At 53.8% G+C, this 17,967-nt stretch overlaps 1 protein-coding gene across 2 annotated transcripts in view; it reads right to left on the bottom strand.

The window, feature by feature from the left end:
- Nucleotides 1–17,407, bottom strand: part of TCF25 (TCF25 ribosome quality control complex subunit) — a 29,032-nt gene extending 11,625 nt beyond the window's left edge. Inside the window, exons 1-8 of one of the 2 annotated variants that reach the window (XM_084644784.1) lie at nt 17,234–17,407; nt 14,767–14,943; nt 9,936–10,010; nt 8,737–8,861; nt 6,421–6,486; nt 4,855–4,937; nt 4,071–4,201; nt 1,415–1,514 (exon numbers count right to left, since the gene is read on the bottom strand). In XM_084644784.1, coding sequence (XP_084500910.1) covers nt 1,415–1,514; nt 4,071–4,201; nt 4,855–4,937; nt 6,421–6,486; nt 8,737–8,861; nt 9,936–10,010; nt 14,767–14,943; nt 17,234–17,392 — 916 coding nt within the window. In that variant the 5' untranslated portion in view covers nt 17,393–17,407. Of the gene's footprint in view, nt 1–1,414; nt 1,515–4,070; nt 4,202–4,854; nt 4,938–6,420; nt 6,487–8,736; nt 8,862–9,935; nt 10,011–14,766; nt 14,944–15,209; nt 15,261–17,233 lie in introns of those variants that run through there. The other variant, XM_084644785.1, reaches the window with a different exon arrangement.
- Nucleotides 17,408–17,967: the final 560 nt, after the last annotated feature.

The raw sequence follows: 17,967 nt of genomic DNA, 5'->3' as shown, positions 1-17,967 counted from the left end.
GGTAGGAGGCCTGGGCTCAGGGCTCAAGGATGAGCCAACTGCACAGCTATCTTGGGATTCAAAACCGCAGATTCTGTTCTAGCCCGTGGGGCCTGGTATCGCCTCCATCTGATACCTTCCAATCGGCAGCAGCCCAGTGCTGGTTTTCCAGCAGTGCTCCGGCTCGCCAGTAACTCTGTCTCACTGAAGATAAGACTATCATTATCTGCACGTGTCTGGGTCTGCGGATCACACCCAGCACTCTCTTTTCCATGCGGCGGGGACTCAAACATCCCCGGACCAGGCAGAGTCCCCAGCCTGCTCTCAGCGGCACACATGGACTTTGAGTTATTGCCCCTTTCTGAGGTCTGGTTGTATTGGCAACAAGACACCAGAGCAGAGAACTCAGTATAAGCTGCCTTCCAGAACTCCCCATCTAAGAGCTCCTCTGTCCTCACTGGACCTGCCCACCAGCACGACTCGGCAGTGACCCTGAATCCCACTGCCAGGTCTCGGTACACTGAACCCTGCAATCCTACCGAAGGGCTTAGAACAGGCACCCTGTTACACTTCAGAAACTTGCTAAGATCAGACGTGCTTCCCAGTGCTCAACCCATATAGGTCCACTAGCTTCAGGCCAGCACCAAGGAGTTGGATGAAGACTCTGGAAGCCCCTGATCTTTCAACAGCTACATTTCCTATCCACTGAAAATCACAATCCAGCCTCCTCAGAGATTTCTGGAGGGGCTGGTCCTCTGAGAGTCCCCCTTCGCCCTCTGCCATCCTCAAAGGTCTCATGTCTGGCCAAACCCTGCTCCTCCCACTGACCAGCACCCACCAAACTGCACCCAAATGGGACGTGACTGAGTGACAAGCTGGTGTGCTGTAGGTTCACACCTTGGCTTGCCGCACACTGACCAGTCACGTATGGGGGTTTGAAGAGTCCGTTTCTAATGAGAAATGGTAATTACGCTGCAGAGCTCAAATGCTATTGCCTACACTGTGTTCTTCCTATACAACTTCTAGCGGCAGGGGCTGATCAGTTGTGTTCTGTCATACTGGGATATGGCAAGATGCCTTGAATTTCCTCTCTCCCCAGTGAACGTAGGTAACTAGCTGGATGGTGCATGGCTGAGTACTTGTGGCACTCACCTACTCTTTGGAAAGAACTGTGTGAGCTAGGAGACAAGGAGAGACTGGAAGTCACAACCCCGGAGAGACTTGTGAGCTGGCTCACAAGTCAGGAAAACTGGAGAACCACAATCCCTCCTACCTTGGCATAAGTAGCCAGAAGCCGCAGATATCGTAAAGAATTGTAGAGCTGGCAGGGCCCCTCTCTCTCAGCTGCTGTGACACTAACCACGAGCACTGTCAAGGCACGCAGCAGTGCAGTCCCACATCACCTGCCCACTAGTTCCTCACTCCCAATTCTCACCTACAAGATCTCGGGCCATCTCCTGATCCTCCTGCATTCGACACACCTCACTGAGCTGCAGCAGCGAGTCCACATGGTACGGGTTCATCTGGAGCAAAAGCTACATGCAGACAGAAGTGGGCTGGGTTGGATTAAGTGTTTACATAACATGCTGCTTCTTTGTGCATGGGACCTTGGGAGTCACACACTGCGAGGGCGGCAGGATGGCAAACACTGTGCAGTGACTTGGGAACCAGAACGCTGGGAGAAGGGAGGCACTAGAAAATTAATCTTATAGAGGTGTCAGTGACGCTCAGCTGGTCGCATGCCTGCCTCCGGGTTTGAAGGAAATGGGATCAGATCCCAGGCCATCACATGGCACTCAGTGCTGATCCTACAGAGTAGGGTTGGGGTAGCCCCTTCAGACAGCACATAAGACCCATCTGTGGGAGATGCCACTCCGCTTTTCCTAGTGTTCTGCCCAATGTTCCCGCCTCAGTAGAAGGATGTGAATGGTCAAGGCTGCAAGAATTATCGTTGGGTACGTAACGGCTGCAGCATTCACCTAGATTCCCCTTACACACTCATTGTTTTGACCTCTCAGTGTTCTAGGTACTCACATGGCCCCAGTTTCCATAGTAACAGAGTGCCCAGTGTCAATCCAATGGGAGAAACTGCTCCTAGCACTAAAAATTTAAAAGGTTCTCCCATGAAATCCAGCTACTCCACTGCTGAGAACTGGAAAGTTTCACTACTAATAGGACCTACACAAATCATGTTTTTTCTATGGGATCAGGTTAGATGCGGTGCCTAAGATTCTGCAGGCATCACAAATGTCACAGATAAACAGAGATATTTTGGCATTATGAACCACCCAGTCCTGTTAAATTTCACCTTGATTCAGCTGAAAGATGGAAGAGAAGAAAGTTGTAGGAAAGATACATACCGTCCAGACTCTACAACAGCGCTGACCAATTGGGGGGGTGGAACATGCGCACTGCATGGGGGTGATGTGCACCACCGTGGAACCCCACTGTTACATGGCAGGCCAAGGTGGCTCTGCACTGCTACATGGAAGATCCAGCTTTGACCCAGGCCCAGACTTCTTGCTCTCAAGTTGAGCACGCTTAGGGAGAAAGTGCCTTGCACCATTTAACAGTGATCCTGGGGGCTGGCTAATAAGCAGAGCTGTCAAGCTCAGGAGAACAGCAACTAGCACAAGAGGACAGGAAAGTGAAAGGGGATGGAAACAAGGATCCATTAGGGGATCAGAAAGAACCTTATTTATTAGACAATGGCCCCTTTAAAAAAAGTCTCTTAAACGCTCACATGTGCTCATTTAGGGCAGGGCTTCCAGAGAAAGCATGTCTCAATTATACTGCATGAGGGCCCAGAAGAATTCCACTGTAAGCTTGTTACTGAGTGCTATAAATGGTGCCATCCACTGTAATTAGCTTGGACACGCTCAATAATGCTTCAGTGCAGGGACTGTTCAACCAACATACCAGGGAAAGGGTACACTTTTTTTTCTTCCATGCAATTTAGTTTTTATAAACAAAGCGGTTGTTATTTTAGATCCTGCCCTAAAAGGTCACTTTCCCCTCTGTAGTATTTTTGACTTTCCCAGCTGAAGAGTGAAGACAATAGAGCTTTATTCGGGAGGTCTGGTCTCAATGGCTACCTAGAATGAATGTTCCATGCAGACCCATCTACTGTCTCAATCACAGGGCCTCAAATCTGCCCAGGGACATGCTGGCAACTTGCCAGGAGCCCTGGCACTCACCTCTTCTGCATGACACGGATCAGCGAGCAGCAGAGCTGTGGTCCAGGGAGATTACACATCTCACCAATTAATACTCCATCTTGAGCAGGGGATCTTGAGCCACATCCGGCCCTCGAGCTTCCAAAAGCAGCAGCATGTCCCCTCTCCGGCTCCTCCTACGCATAGGGGCAGCCAGGGGGCTCCGCATCCTGCCCCCGCTCCAAGTGCCGCCCCCGCAGCTCCCATTCACCAGGAACTGCAACCAATGGGAGCTGCAGGGGTTTGGCTTGAAGACGGGGCAGTGTGCAGTGCCACCTGGCCATGTCTCCGCATAGGAGCTGGAGGGGGAGACATGCCGCTGCTTCCGGGAGCTGCTTGAGGTAAGTGCTGCCCGGAGCCTGCACCCCTGAGCCCCTCCTGTGCCCCAACCCCCTTCCCCAGCCCTAATCCCCCTCCTGCCCTCCCAACTCCTCAGTCCCAGCCTGGAGCACCCTCCTACACCCCAAACCCCTCATCCTCAGCCCCGTCCCCAAGCCCGCACCTCCAGCTGGAGCCCTCAGCCCCCCTCCCCCCACCCAGAACTTATTTCTGGCCCCACCCCAGAGACCTCGCCCCCTCCTGCACCCCAACCCCAATTTTGTGAGCATTCATGGCCCGCCATGCAATTTCCATACCCAGATATGGCCCTCGGGCCAAAAGGTTTGCCCAGCCCGGTCGTGAGCCAAGCTGCCGGTGCACAGGAGATGACGTGCCCCAGCCTACAGTGCCTAGCAGCATAGCTCAGTAGAATGAAGGCTGGGACTTTTAGCCACACACCCACAGTCAAGGTAATGGGGTGCAGGTGGCATCGTACAGTTCCGCCAGCTGCACCTGGCCTGGTGGCTATGCTCCGGGCATCCTTCTTTTATGACATACCACGATATTGTTTGGGTCCAGAGACTCCACTGCATCCAGGAACTTGAACTGCACTTGCTGGTACTCTCGATGGTGCTCAAACGTGAAGTGCTGGACTCCTCTTCTTGTCTCCAGCAGCCTCATGGCAATGCCTAGGGGTGCACATGGACAGCCATTGCTCCCTCAGGAAGAGAGGGGCAGCTTCTGCCAACCAGGAAGAATTAGCTTCTCACTGCCCGCGCAGAGCTGGTAGCACTGGGGTGAAGGAAGCCCATTCACATCACTGGGGCCACAACAGGACTGTTTTCAGACTAGCTATGCATTCAGAGCTCATCTAGGCGACTTCCCCCTTAGGGCAAATGCTTCCAAGTTCTCCCCCCGCCCCCCACTTCCAAAAACCCCAGCAGCAGGGCCCTCCCAGGCATGCCTCTGATCAGCCAGCAGGGCCATCCAAGGGAAGAAATGTTCAAGGAAGGAAACAAACGTACCTTAGGACCTTTCAGAGGAGGAAAAATGTTCTGAAAAACACTAAGCTACAGCATGACACTTAAGAGCCCTCGGAGGCCTCTCTGCAGTGCAGTAAGGAGGGCATGCCCCAGCACGGACAAACAGCGCTGTCTGCTCTAGCAGGGAGGGGAGCCTGGCCTCGGCGTGCTGCACTCTGCACACTAACCAGGCGCTAGTAACAGCCGTGTGGGCAAAACCAGGAAGTGGAGGTGTGTTCCAAACAGAGGGCTGGAACTCAGTGCTCCCATGGACTCGACAGAGAGACCAACGGCTCACCCGAGAGCCGGGAAGAACTTGCCTGTTTTGCTGTAGCGTGGCCAGGTGTCCTTGGGAGCAGTCAGCCACGTGCTGCGAACGTACTGACGCTGCCTCTGCCGTGGCCTGTGGGAACCAAACACTACATCATGGCTTCTACGTACAGGACACACGCTATGGAACAGGACCAAAGCTAAGTGTGGGGATCGGCAGCAGATGATAGCTCTCCAGTGCTTGGATTTGGGACAAAGAGATCCAACATCTCATCTCACTGCAGCACTAGGAAATTAATCAAATCCCTCCACGGTCTCCCCCTTGCCCTGGTGTTTTTTACTGTAGTTTTATCAAGTTGAACATTCTCAGGTGTCCCTTCGAGGCTCTGCATGGCTGCACTCCAGCTTCCTCCTAGGCTTTGGCCTGTCAGCCTCTCCGCTCCATTGATTCCCTTCCCCAGTTCCCACTTTTTGCCAATTTCCCTCCTGCCCCTGGAACAGCTTCCCACTCCCAGTTCGCAGAGCCATCCCCTGTCAGTCAGTCCAATCCAACCTTCTCTCCAGGACCCATGCCAGCGGGTCTCAAACTCTCTGGCTGGACTCACAAGACACAAGTGTACAGGTTTCAGAGTAACAGCCGTGTTAGTCTGTATTCGCAAAAAGAAAAGGAGTACTTGTGGCACCTTAGAGACTAACCAATTTATTAGAGCATAAGCTTCCGTGAGCTACAGCTCACTTAGATGTGTATAGGATCAGTGATTAGGAGGAGCTAAGAAACCCGGGCTATCTTTCCAGGAACACAGCCAATCCTCCACACTTGGAAACGTTTCCCTCTTCCCTTGCACTAGTCACCTCCTCTCTGCCTTCAAATTCCTTCTTAATGAGCACCCTTCTTCCACAGAGCCTCTCAGAGATGATCTCTCCAGCTATCACCACCATCGCTTTGAGCTTGCGTTCCTACTGTAATGCATGTGTCTCAGCCACAGTGCAAGCTCTTTGAAGCAAGGGGCATCAGCTTCTCATTTGCAGGAATGGTGCCCAACACATTGCAAATAAATAACGAGACCTGCACAAGTACAGCACATGCAGAGGAAACAGCTGGACAGCTTCCTTGGGTCTACAGCACACAAGTGTACCTGAGCCCAGCTGCAGGGACTGGGCCACTCTGACCCCACCCCGCAAAACTGCAGAGATTCTACAGCGGCAAGAACTGATAAAGAAAAATTAAAAGGAATAACAAGGAAAATGTGAGGGCCCCATAATGACACAGAACAGTGACCGTGCTTTCGCAGTGCAGGTAACAGTAATGGGAGGAGAGTCATGGAACAAAAGCAAGGATGTGGTGTGAATCTGGATGAAGTCTTGCCTTCTTCCACACAAACGTCTAGTGCTTCACTTTTTTTAAAAAAAAAAAGATTATTTCTGCCTCCCTAAGGGTCACTCGTAAGTAAGTGAGGAGCCCTGGAAGAGGGGTATAAACAATATGCCTGTGGGCACTCTCTCTAGCCTGCCCGTCTAGGAGAAGGGTTGGAGGTACAGTCTGTGGTACCACTAGAAATGAAGAGAGACTGATCCATGCTTTGAAAATATAGTTAATATTGCAACTCTGGTCTCACCTCTGATCGCCAAGAACGGCCCGAGCCCCAAAGTACCTCTTCAGCTCAGTCTCTGGATTCAAGTTTCTGGAAAATGTAAGATACAGGTGAGGAAAACCACCAAGAATTATTCCCAGAGCAAGCTTTTCTGAAGCGGCATTCACCCATTTTACCAATATTGAAGTCACCTGTTTTCAAACTCCTGCACTGATGCCCAGATCAGTGATCTGACACTCCAAAGCTAGGGACCATGCGAGGATGTTTCAAGATTCAGATTCAACCAGTTTTTCTACAGGGAACATAGGTCACATTTCAAAGACTATGTTCAGTCATGGAATAATACTGCTGCCCTCTCTAGGGCAATTGGTGTAATTAGTCTAAACTTTAGACTAATTTAGACTCTAAAGCATCAACAGAGAACCCTCTGTTCAGGGCTGCTTTATGGATACTTATGCTTGATCCTAAATAGAAAAACATAGGACCCCAGTTTCCAAATTGTGTACACACTTTGGAATTAATTGCTGGAAACAGGAATCTATCAGACCTGGAGAACAAGTCCTCGATCCACATAGCAGATTCTGCATGGGCAAGCGACCCCACTGCCTGGAAGGGACACGTGACACAGCAGTGTATGCCCGAATCCAATCACGAATTCTATCACGTTGTGTATGTGGAAATGTTGGACACTGACTGCACCACCCTGGACACACCCAAAACCAACCCACTGTCCTGCGTTCCAGCCAGCTCCCAGCCCAGGAAAGGTGTGACACACCGGGCTGACAGACTAATACTAACAACCATTCAAGCTACAGTCTGGGGCCAACAACTTGACCGTCTGTCCATGACCGGCCCCTCCCCATTTCTACACAGGGGGTCATGGGAGAGGGGCCAGCACCTGGTGGGTCTGTAGCTTCTCAGCCTGAGCACATGGCTCAGGGGGCCCTATTTAAGTGCAGGGTACTTCTGCTCTGCAGGGAGCGGACCTGCACCACACATAAGGACTTGCAGCAAAGAGAGGTCTGAGAAACCTCAGACTCACAAGAAGGGTGAGCTCAGACCAGTGGAGAGGGCATTTTAGGACTTTCATTGTTTTCATAGCTCTGTCACTCAAGTGTCCTAAGGGTAAAGTCGCTGCAACTACAAAATTCCCTGGGTAAGTTTGGGTGCCATGCTGTCTTCCAAGGGATTCAACTAGAAGTCCAGGGTGCCCACAGGTCGGGGGAACTCTGAAGGAGCGTGTCAGTGACTGGGGGGCTCAGCAGGTCTCAGACACTGGGTTCAGGGTCTAGAGAGGCTGAGTAGTAGCACCCCATGTCCCAAAGATGGGTGCCAGACAAGAGGTCGGAAGCTGGGAGCACGACCGATGGTCCCAGGACTAGAAACAGTGACTAGACTCTACTGATCCACCTGGCTTGGAAGCACATGGGATCCAGCGATTGGACCCATCCACAACACGCTGGTGACTGTACAGTGGGGTACGGCCAGGATGAGACAGGACCCCTCTAATATCTGTGGCCATTTCGTTCCTCAGCGTTTTGTTGAGATCAGCGGATGAGCCAGTTTGGTGGTGGTCACACGTGGACAAGTTCACTGCTGGTTCTGTTAGCTCTGTGGGGCCACGATGGTACCATACAGACCCCTGCAGAGGATGGACCATGCTCTGCTTGGCACTGAGGCTATGTCTACACTGCACTTTCATCAGTAAAACTTTTGTTGATCAGGGACATGAAAAAAACCACCCCTCTGACTGACAAAAGCTTTACCGACGAAAAGCGCCGGTGTGGACAAAGCTACTGCCCCGTGCTGGGGATGGTTTTATTTTGTCATGGGAGAGCTCTCTCCTGCCGACAAAGAGTGGCTACACTGCATGCCTTACAACAGCAAGGCTTTAGTGGCACAGCTGTGCCACTGTAAGCCGCGTGGTGTAGACATAGCCTGACTGCTGTTGGAATGAGGAAGATTATAACCTGTCTGGATGCAGCTGCAAGGTATAAATCAGCTGCCCAGTTTAATTTGGTTGTGGTGCTTTACCCTGCCAGGTTGCGGCAGCTCTTCAGAGGTGCCTCTGTACTGGGATGAGGAACACCAAAGGCATTACCAATAACTCAGCCTTTCAACTGAAGCAACAGGTGGTCAGATTATGAGCTGCCCTCAGTTACCAATGCTGCAGCACCTTTTCAGCATGGTGCCAACTCAAAGCCAGAGAGAGCACTTTACAGCAAGACTCCCAAAGCTCCCTTGGGACAGGAGTTCCCTACACGCTCAAAGACCTCAGAGCAATGAGCAAAGAAAGCCCCCTCAGAAAGCAGGAGGGAGACGGGCAGTGATGCACATTACCTGTGCTCTACGTAGAGCAGAGGCCGACTGTCTGCGATTACACCACTCTTGGTGTCATACGACAGCCCACTGGAATCCTCCATTTTCTCCAGAATGCTGTCAATGTCTTCCAGGTCATCGTCTTCCTTAAGGCACCATGCAAAGACATCACAACCATTAAAGAATCGGTCTCACCCCAGCTCGCAAGAGAACAGATCACTCCTGTCTTTCTGTCTGAAGTCCCATTCTAGGCTGGCTGCTCCTCCCCACTTGCCTTGCTGTTCGTCCATTACACGATGACTCAGGCTATTCTCTCCATCCTTAGCCTTTAACTCAAGACTGGCTGTGGTGCTAAAGGAAGTGCTCTAACTCAGTCACAAGTTATTGGGTTCAGTGCAGGAGTCACTGGGGGAGATTCTCTGGCTGTGCTAGGCAGGTCAGACTGGATGATCAGAAGGGTCCCTTCTGGCCTTAGTGTCTACAAGTTTGAGTTTGTACTTTTTTTAACCCTTGGCTGTGCCCTCCCTGGTGATTTTATTCCCATGTTCTATGTTTGTTTGATTTAGATTAGAACCCCTTGGGTGCTGCAACTATACGAGTTCTTTAAAACTCGAAAGCACCATGAAAAGTTACAGTGCTATGTAAATACTGACTACTAACAACAGTCAGCCGCCAGTGCCTGCTTCAGATAGGAACACCGTCCTCTTCCCTGAAGTACTGCATACTGCACAGATCACTGCCGCTATGCAGGGGGCGAGTGCCCAGGCCTGGCAAGGCAAGAGGACAGCACACCAGTGTTGCTCTCAAGTGAGCCCTCTTGCCAGGGACTGGAACACTGGCAGCTAGAGAGAGCAGTGTCTAGCCCTGCCTAGCAGGAAGAGTCACTGTTACGCAGGGCCTGGGAGGATATGGGAAAGAAAAAAGGGAAGGGCACAAAAGCAAGATCCCAGAGGACCCCCCCACACCACAAAAGTCATTAAGATGAAAGATGCTGGTTTGACGGTTCCTGCTTTAATAACTTGCAGCTGAGCTCTAGGGACACGAATGCAGGCTATGAAACACGAATCACAGCCTCCAAATAAATAAGTGCAACACACTACGTAGCACTTTCTGTGTATGGATCTCAAAGCACTTCACAAATGTGGGCGAGCGCTCCCAAGGGTCTCCTGAGCCTGGAGAGAAGGGGGTGGGGCTAAATCCCAGATCTGATGCAGACATACCGGAGTCTCACCAGCTGCAGTTCTCTTGTTCTTCCGTTTCTTTTTTTTCTTCCGTGGCTTGTTAGTTGATACAGGCTATGGAGAGAAATGCAACAGGCGCCAGTGAGTGATTGGGAGGGAGGCAGCAAGGAAGGTGGAGGTGGCATTTCCAACAGGAACACAGACTGCCATGGGCTCGGCCTAGGAAAGAGCCGTTTCTGTCACACTTGAAACGGGGAACAAGATTAGGGAAGGGTGAGGGCAAGAGGTCACAAAATGCATCAACCATCAATTCTCAGCCTTAAGGGGTTAAACCGTATTCTCATACCAGTGTCTGGGTATGATTATTCAATACAAGATCAAGCAAGGAACATTCTGGTTTCTTCAGGATTGGAAGGAGTTGTTTTAACCTCCCTTTGCTCCCCCAAGTCTCAGTGGTAATTAAAATTTCTTTTGTTTATTCTTTCCTTTTACAGGGGTATCTCAAAAATCACTCATTACCATAGAAACATAAAGCTGCCTGAAAACATCACAGGTGATATGGGCTCTCCACTCTGTCTAGGTACAACTACTTAGACCCTAGTCTTATCCAACAAGGCAGGCAGGCGTACTCTTTTCCCAGGGCACACAGAGCTAAAACTCATTCTCAGGAGTATTGGCTGCACACAGATATTGTATCTGGAGATGTATCCACAGCTTAGGCAGCGCTCCAGAACCACGACCTCTGAAATATCACGTGGTTTTTGTAATTTGGAACTAACTTAACTAACTTGCCCCTTCTCTTATGAGCTTCCTCCACAGCATACAACAGTGAAGCTGCTTTCCATCTTCGACCCTGACAATCCCCCTCACTTTTCTTAATCTAAGACCAAAACCAAAAAACCCCAACAAAGCACTACTGTCAAGCCCCCCAAAACCCAGTATTTAACCTGCATTCCCTTGTACCTGTTTGAAATCTTCATGTAATTCTGCATATGTGCATCTTCAAAGCAAATGCATCAGTGTACTTTGTTAAGACAACAGACCTGTCCTTGTAAGCAACCCAACAATTAATTCAAGTGTCCAATGGAGGGGAAAAAGGACAATAATTTCTATTTCAAGCTACCAGTGATTTTTTCCCCTTCCATACATTTTGCATGAATTTAGTCCTCATGAAAATATAGGACTAGTAAGAATGGCACAAGCCACTTACCTCAGATAACTGCTACAGTAACTTTCTCTTCACAGCTAATCACCATGTCCTGATCCAGGTATTCCACTACCCTCCCAACAGACTGCTCTACCCGGGCACCTCACTCCCATAGAAGCATAGAATATCAGGGTTGGAAGGGACCTCAGGAGGTCATCTAGTCCAACCCCCTGCTCAAAAGCAGGACCAATCCCCAATTAAATCATCCCAGCCAGGGCTTTGTCAAGCCCGACCTTAAAAACTTCTAAGGAAGGAAATTCCACCACCTCCATAGGCAACGCATTGCAGTGTTTCACCACCCTCCGTGAAAAAGTTTTTCCTAATATCCAACCTAAACCTCCCCCACTGCAACTTGAGACCATTAGTCCTTGTCCTGTCCTCTTCCACCACTGAGAACAGTCTAGAACCATCCTCTCTGGAACCACCTCTCAGGTAGTTGAAAGCAGCTATCAAATCCCCCCTCATTCTTCTCTTCTGCAGACTAAACAATCCCAGTTCCCTCAGCCTCTCCTCATGTCATGTGTTCCAGTCCCTTAATCATTTTTGTTGCCCTTCGCTGGACTCTTTCCAATTTATCCACATCCTTCTTGTAGTGTGGGGCCCAAAACTAGACACAGTACTCCAGATGAGGCCTCACCAATGTCGAATAGAGGGGGACGATCACGTCCCTCGATCTGCTGGCTATGCCCCTACTTATACATCCCAAAATGCCATTGGCCTTCTTGGCAACAAGGGCACACTGCTGACTCATATCCAGCTTCTCGTCCACTGTCACCCCTAGGTCCTTTTCCGCAGAACTGCTGCCTAGCCATTCGGTCCTTAGTCTGTAGCTGTGCATTGGGTTCTTCTGTCCTAAGTGCAGGACCCTGCACTTATCCTTATTGAACCTCATCAGATTTCTTTTGGCCCAATCCTCCAATTTGTCTAGGTCCCTCTGTATCCTATCCCTGCCCTCCAGCATATCTACCACTCCTCCCAGTTTAGTATCATCCGCAAATTTGCTGAGAGTGCAATCCACACCATCCTCCAGATCACTTATGAAGATATTGAACAAAACCGGCCCCAGGACCGACCCCTGGGGCACTCCACTTGACACCGGCTGCCAACTAGACGTGGAGCCATTGATCACTACCCATTGAGCCCGACAATCTAGCCAACTTTCTACCCAGCTTATAGTACATTCATCCAGCCCGTACTTCTTTAACTTGCTGACAAGAATACTGTGGGAGACCGTGTCAAAAGCTTTGCTAAAGTCAAGATACAATACATCCACTGCTTTCCCTTCATCCACAGAACCAGTAATCTCATCATAGAAGGCGATTAGATTAGTCAGGCATGATCTTCCCTTGGTGAATCCATGCTGACTGTTCCTGATCACTTTCCTCTCGTGTAAGTGCTTCAGGATTGATTCTTTGAGGACCTGCTCCATGATTTTTCCAGGGACTGAAGTGAGGCTGACTGGCCTGTAGTTCCCAGGATCCTCTTTCTTCCCTTTTTTAAAGATTGGCACTACATTAGCCTTTTTCCAGTCATCCGGGACTTCCCCCGTTCACCACGAGTTTTCAAAGATAATGGCCAATGGCTCTGCAATCACAGCCGCCAGTTCCTTTAGCACTCTCGGATGCAACTCGTCCGGCCCCATGGACTTGTGCACGTCCAGCTTTTCTAAATAGACCCTAACCACCTCTTTCTCCACAGAGGGCTGGCCATCTATTCCCCATGTTGTGATGCCCAGCGCAGCAGTCTGGGAGCTGACCTTGTTAGTGAAGACAGAGGCAAAAAAAGCATTGAGTACATTAGCTTTTTCCACATCCTCTGTCACTAGGTTGCCTCCCTCATTCATTAAGGGGCCCACACTTTCCTTGGCTTTCTTCTTGTTGCCAACATACCTGAAGAAACCCTTCTTGTTACTCTTGACATCTCTTGCTAGCTACAGCTCCAGGTGCGATTTGGCCCTCCTGATTTCATTCCTACATGCCCGAGCAATATTTTTATACTTTTCCCTGGTCATATGTCCAAGCTTCCACTTCTTGTAAGCTTCTTTTTTATGTTTAAGATCCTCTAGGATTTCACCGTTAAGCCAAGCTGGTCGCCTGCCATATTTACTATTCTTTCAACACATCGGGATGGTTTGTCCCTGTAACCTCAACAGGGATTCCTTGAAATACAGCCAGCTCTCCTGGACTCCTTTCCCCTTCATGTTAGTCCCCCAGGGGATCCTACCCATCCGTTCCCTGAGGGAGTTGAAGTCTGCTTTCCTGAAGTCCAGGGTCCGTATCCTGCTGCTTACCTTTCTTCCCTGTGTCAGGATCCTGAACTCGACCAACTCATGGTCACTGCCTCCCAGATTCCCATCCACTTTTGCTTCCCCTACTAATTCTTTCCGGTTTGTGAGCAGCAGGTCAAGAAAAGCTCCCCCCCCTTGTTGGCTCCTCTAGCACTTGCACCAGGAAATTGTCCCCTACGCTTTCCAAAAACTTCCTGGATTGTCTATGCACCGCTATATTGCTCTCCCAGCAGATATCAGGAAAATTAAAGTCACCCATGAGAACCAGGGCATGCGATCTAGTAGCTTCCGTGAGCTGCCGGAAGAAAGCCTCATCCACCTCATCCCCCTGATCCGGTGGTCTATAGCAGACTCACACCACTACATCACTCTTGTTGCTCACACTTCTAAACTTAATCCAGAGACACTCAGGTTTTTCTGCAGTTTCGTACCGGAGCTCTGAGCAGTCATACTGCTCCCTTACATACAGGGCTACTCCCCCACCTTTTCTGCCCTGCCTGTCCTTCCTGAACAGTTTATAACCATCCATGACAGTACTCCAGTCATGTGAGTTATCCCATCAAGTCTCTGTTATTCCAATCACGTCATAATTCCTTGACATCACCAGGACCTCCAGTTCTCCCTGCTTGTTTCCAAGGCTTTGTGCATTCGTATATAAGCACTTGAGATAACCTGCTGATCGCCCCTCATTCTCAGTATGAGGCAGGAGTCCTCCCCTCACAGACATTCCTGCCTGTGCTTCCTCCCGGTATCCCGCTTTCCCACTTACCTCAGGGCTTTGGTCTCCTTCCCCCGGTGAACTTAGTTTAAAGCCCTCCTCACTAGGTTAGCCAGCCTGCTCGCAAAGATGCTCTTCCCTCTCTTCGTAAGGTGGAGCCCGTCTCTACCTAGCACTCCTCCTTCATGTAACACCATCCCATGGTCAAAGAATCCAAAGCCTTCTCTCCGACACCACCTGCGTAGCCATTCGTTGACTTCCACGATTCGACGGTCCCTACCCAGGCCTTTTCCTTCCACGGGGAGGATGGACGAGAACACCACTTGCGAGAGGATGGACGAGAACACCACTTGCCTTTTCCTTCCACGGGGAGGATGGACGAGAACCCAACACAGCTATGCCCTGCTGTTCCAACCCTAGGCCTCACACTGTCAGTCAGGCCAAGGTATGCAATGCTTTGGGGAGGTGGACAAATGGCATCTCAGTTGAAACCAGTCAATTTCACTTATTTGAATTCTGGTCCCCAGAGGTCACAGACTGATGCACTAACCCAGTAAGGCAAGGAGCTACCGATGCCAGTATGAAGAGGGAGTAAAGAACTCTCTTCATAATTATGACCAATCCCTAGCGGGTGTGGATATTGAACATTCCCAGGTACCTGCAGTTTGGTCACTGTCTGGTCCTGTTGAGTCTCTTCTTCAGCTCTCTGCCCATCGCTCTCCGGCTCTCCAGTTTCAGCTTCTTCATTGTTCCCTGTGCCATCTTGCTCGTTCAGTCTGGACTCTGCCCTCTCCTCTTTGGATCCTGGATCATCCTCCAATTCTTCATTGGTTATCTGTGCAGACAGGGGTACAAGGTTCAGGAATCTGGGGACAACAGAGGGATGGATACTTGGCTGAGTCTGCATTGCCTTGGTTCCCACCAGCACAAAGCTGCACACCAGGAGCACAGATCTGTATTTTACTCACATCTACAGAAAGAGAAAAACCCTGCCAACGTGACAGGAGCAGAAGCTAAATTTGGCCATTTGGTAGAAGCCTACAAGAAACTTGACAGGAGTTTGGCTGCTGGTGTCCAGAGATCAGAGCCTGTCATGCTCACCAAGGCTGTCTCTTTGCTCCCTGTCTGCCCATCCATCTGTTCTCTCTTGTCTCATCTAGGAGCCATGGAGGCCTGGACCAGAACTGGGGCTCCCAGGCGATACCACAATACAAATGAGAGGAGAGAAGCAGGGCTCAGCCTTGATGGCTGTATGCCCACCGGGGTGGGGAGGAGATAGTGGGCACCCAGCTGCACGTCCAGGCTGGTACCTGGAACGGGGGCACCGCTCACTTGTCCCGAGTGAACATGGGCGAGCCAGGGGCCGCCAGGACCCGCAGCAGAAGCTCTCACAGCCCGGACCCCTGACTCGCTCACTGCCAGAGGGATGGGGGGGATCCGGCCACCCGGCCCATCCCCTGCCAGTAAAGGGCCGAGGAGCCCCGCTGGGGCAGCCGAGAGCTGGGGATAGCCATGGAGCAGGGGCTGGAGAGCCCGGCCTCCATTACGCCCCCTCCCCTCACCGCGGGGCAGCTCCGCATTACAGCCCGCCGGGGCGGGGGGCACTGCTAGGACCCCCCCACAGCACTTCCACCCCCCCTCGGTCCTTCCACCGCTCTCACCCCTGGCACTTCCACCCCCACCCCCGGTCCTTCCACCGCTCCCGCCCCCGCCTCTTCCACACACACCCCCCCGGTCCTTCCACACACCCCCCCCCCGGTCCTTCCACCGCTCCCGCCCCCGACACTTCCACACCCCCCCGGTCCTTCCACCGCCCCCGGTACTTCCACCCCCCCCGGGTACTTCCACCGCCCCCGCCCCTTCCACCCCCCCTCAGTCCTTCCACCGCTCCCGCCCCCGACACTTCCACCCCCACCCCCGGTCCTTCCACCGCTCCCGCCCCCCCGACACTTCCACCCCCCCCCCCCGGTCCTTCCACCCCCTCCCCGGTCCTTCCACCGCTCCTGCCCCCCGACACTTCCACCCCCGCCCCCGGTCCTTCCACCGCCCCCGCCCCCGGTACTTCCACCCCCCCCCCCCCGGTACTTCCACCGCTCCCGCCCCCGACACTTCCACCCCCCCCCCCCGGTCCTTCCACCGCCCCCGCCCCCGGTACTTCCACCGCCCCCGCCCCCGGTACTTCCACCGCTCCCGCCCCCGACACTTCCACTCCCCCCCGGTACTTCCACCGCCCCCCGGTCCTTCCACCGCTCCCGCCCCCTGGTCCTTCCACCCCCACCCCCGGTCCTTCCACCGCCCCCGCCCCCGGTACTTCCACCCCCCCCCGGTACTTCCACCGCTCCCGCCCCCGACACTTCCACACCCCCCCGGTCCTTCCACCGCCCCCGGTACTTCCACCGCCCCCGCCCCTTCCACCCCCCCTCAGTCCTTCCACCGCTCCCGCCCCCGACACTTCCACCCCCACCCCCGGTCCTTCCACCACTTCCACCCCCCCCCCCCGGTCCTTCCACCCCCTCCCCGGTCCTTCCACCGCTCCCGCCCCCCGACACTTCCACCCCCGCCCCCGGTCCTTCCACCGCCCCCGCCCCCGGTACTTCCACCCCCCCCCCGGTACTTCCACCGCTCCCGCCCCCGACACTTCCACCCCCCCCCCCGGTCCTTCCACCGCCCCCGCCCCCGGTACTTCCACCCCCCCCCCGGTACTTCCACCGCTCCCGCCCCCGACACTTCCACTCCCCCCCGGTACTTCCACCGCCCCCCGGTCCTTCCACCGCTCCCGCCCCCTGGTCCTTCCACCCCCACCCCCGGTCCTTCCACCCCCCCCCGGTACTTCCACCGCTCCCGCCCCCGACACTTCCACCCCCCCCCCGGTCCTTCCACCGCCCCCGCCCCCGGTACTTCCACCCCCCCCCGGTACTTCCACCGCTCCCGCCCCCGACACTTCCACCCCCCCCCCGGTACTTCCACCGCTCCCGCCCCCGACACTTCCACCCCCCCCCGGTCCTTCCACCGCCCCCGCCCCCGGTACTTCCACCCCCCCCCCGGTACTTCCACCGCTCCCGCCCCCGACACTTCCACCCCCCCCCGCGGCACTTCCACCGGCCCGGCCCGGCCCGGCCCCTCACCAGCTCGTACAGGTTGCTGACCCCGCCCCGCTCCGGCCCCCTCCTGCCGCGGCTCGGCTCCTCCCCCGCCCCCTCGGGGCCCAGCCGCAGCCCCCCCGGCTCCAGGGGCTCCTGGCCCCGCTGCTCCCCGCGCAGCCTCCGCAGGGCCCGCCGCGACATGGAGCCGGCCTCGGCCCCCCCTCCGCTGCGCCTGCGCGACAGGCGACGAGCGCGGCTCCGCGGCCGAACGGAACAGAGGCCCTGCGCGCATGCGCTGCTCTCCGTTCCGCCCCCAGTTTCACGCTCCGCCCTCAGGCTTGAGCGGCGTGAGATAAATTGCGGCGGGAGCGAGCCGCGTCCCACGCGCTCCCTAGAGGTAGCCGCGGGCGGAGCGGCTCTCCGGGAGACGCGCGCCCCTGCGGCTCCCCATTCGCATCACAACAGGCGCTCCCTCGCCCCTGCTGAGCTCTGGGGCCGGCCGCAACGGGCCCCTCCCTGGCCAGAGACACAGGCTGCCTAGGAGTTCCCCATCTGCCCCTGGACCCAGCTCTGCCCTGTGGGGAGGGGGCTGCAGCGTGCGGGGCAGGAAGAGGCGCCACAGGGCACTGCTGCTGCTGCTCCTCTGCCAACCCAGGTGTTGTGTAAGGAAAGAGAGACAAGGACTGGGCACAACCTTGGCATCGTGTGCTGTGTGCTGCCAGGCCTGGTCTGCCCGAGGTAGCTTCATGCACTTCATGCCATGCTGGCTAAGTGCC

This window comes from Lepidochelys olivacea, assembly GCF_965140295.1.
Source record: "Lepidochelys olivacea isolate rLepOli2 genome assembly, chromosome: 12".
NCBI lineage: Eukaryota > Metazoa > Chordata > Testudines > Cheloniidae > Lepidochelys > Lepidochelys olivacea.
Note: the sequence above shows the minus strand (reverse complement) of the source record. Positions and strands in the feature narration are given on the sequence as shown.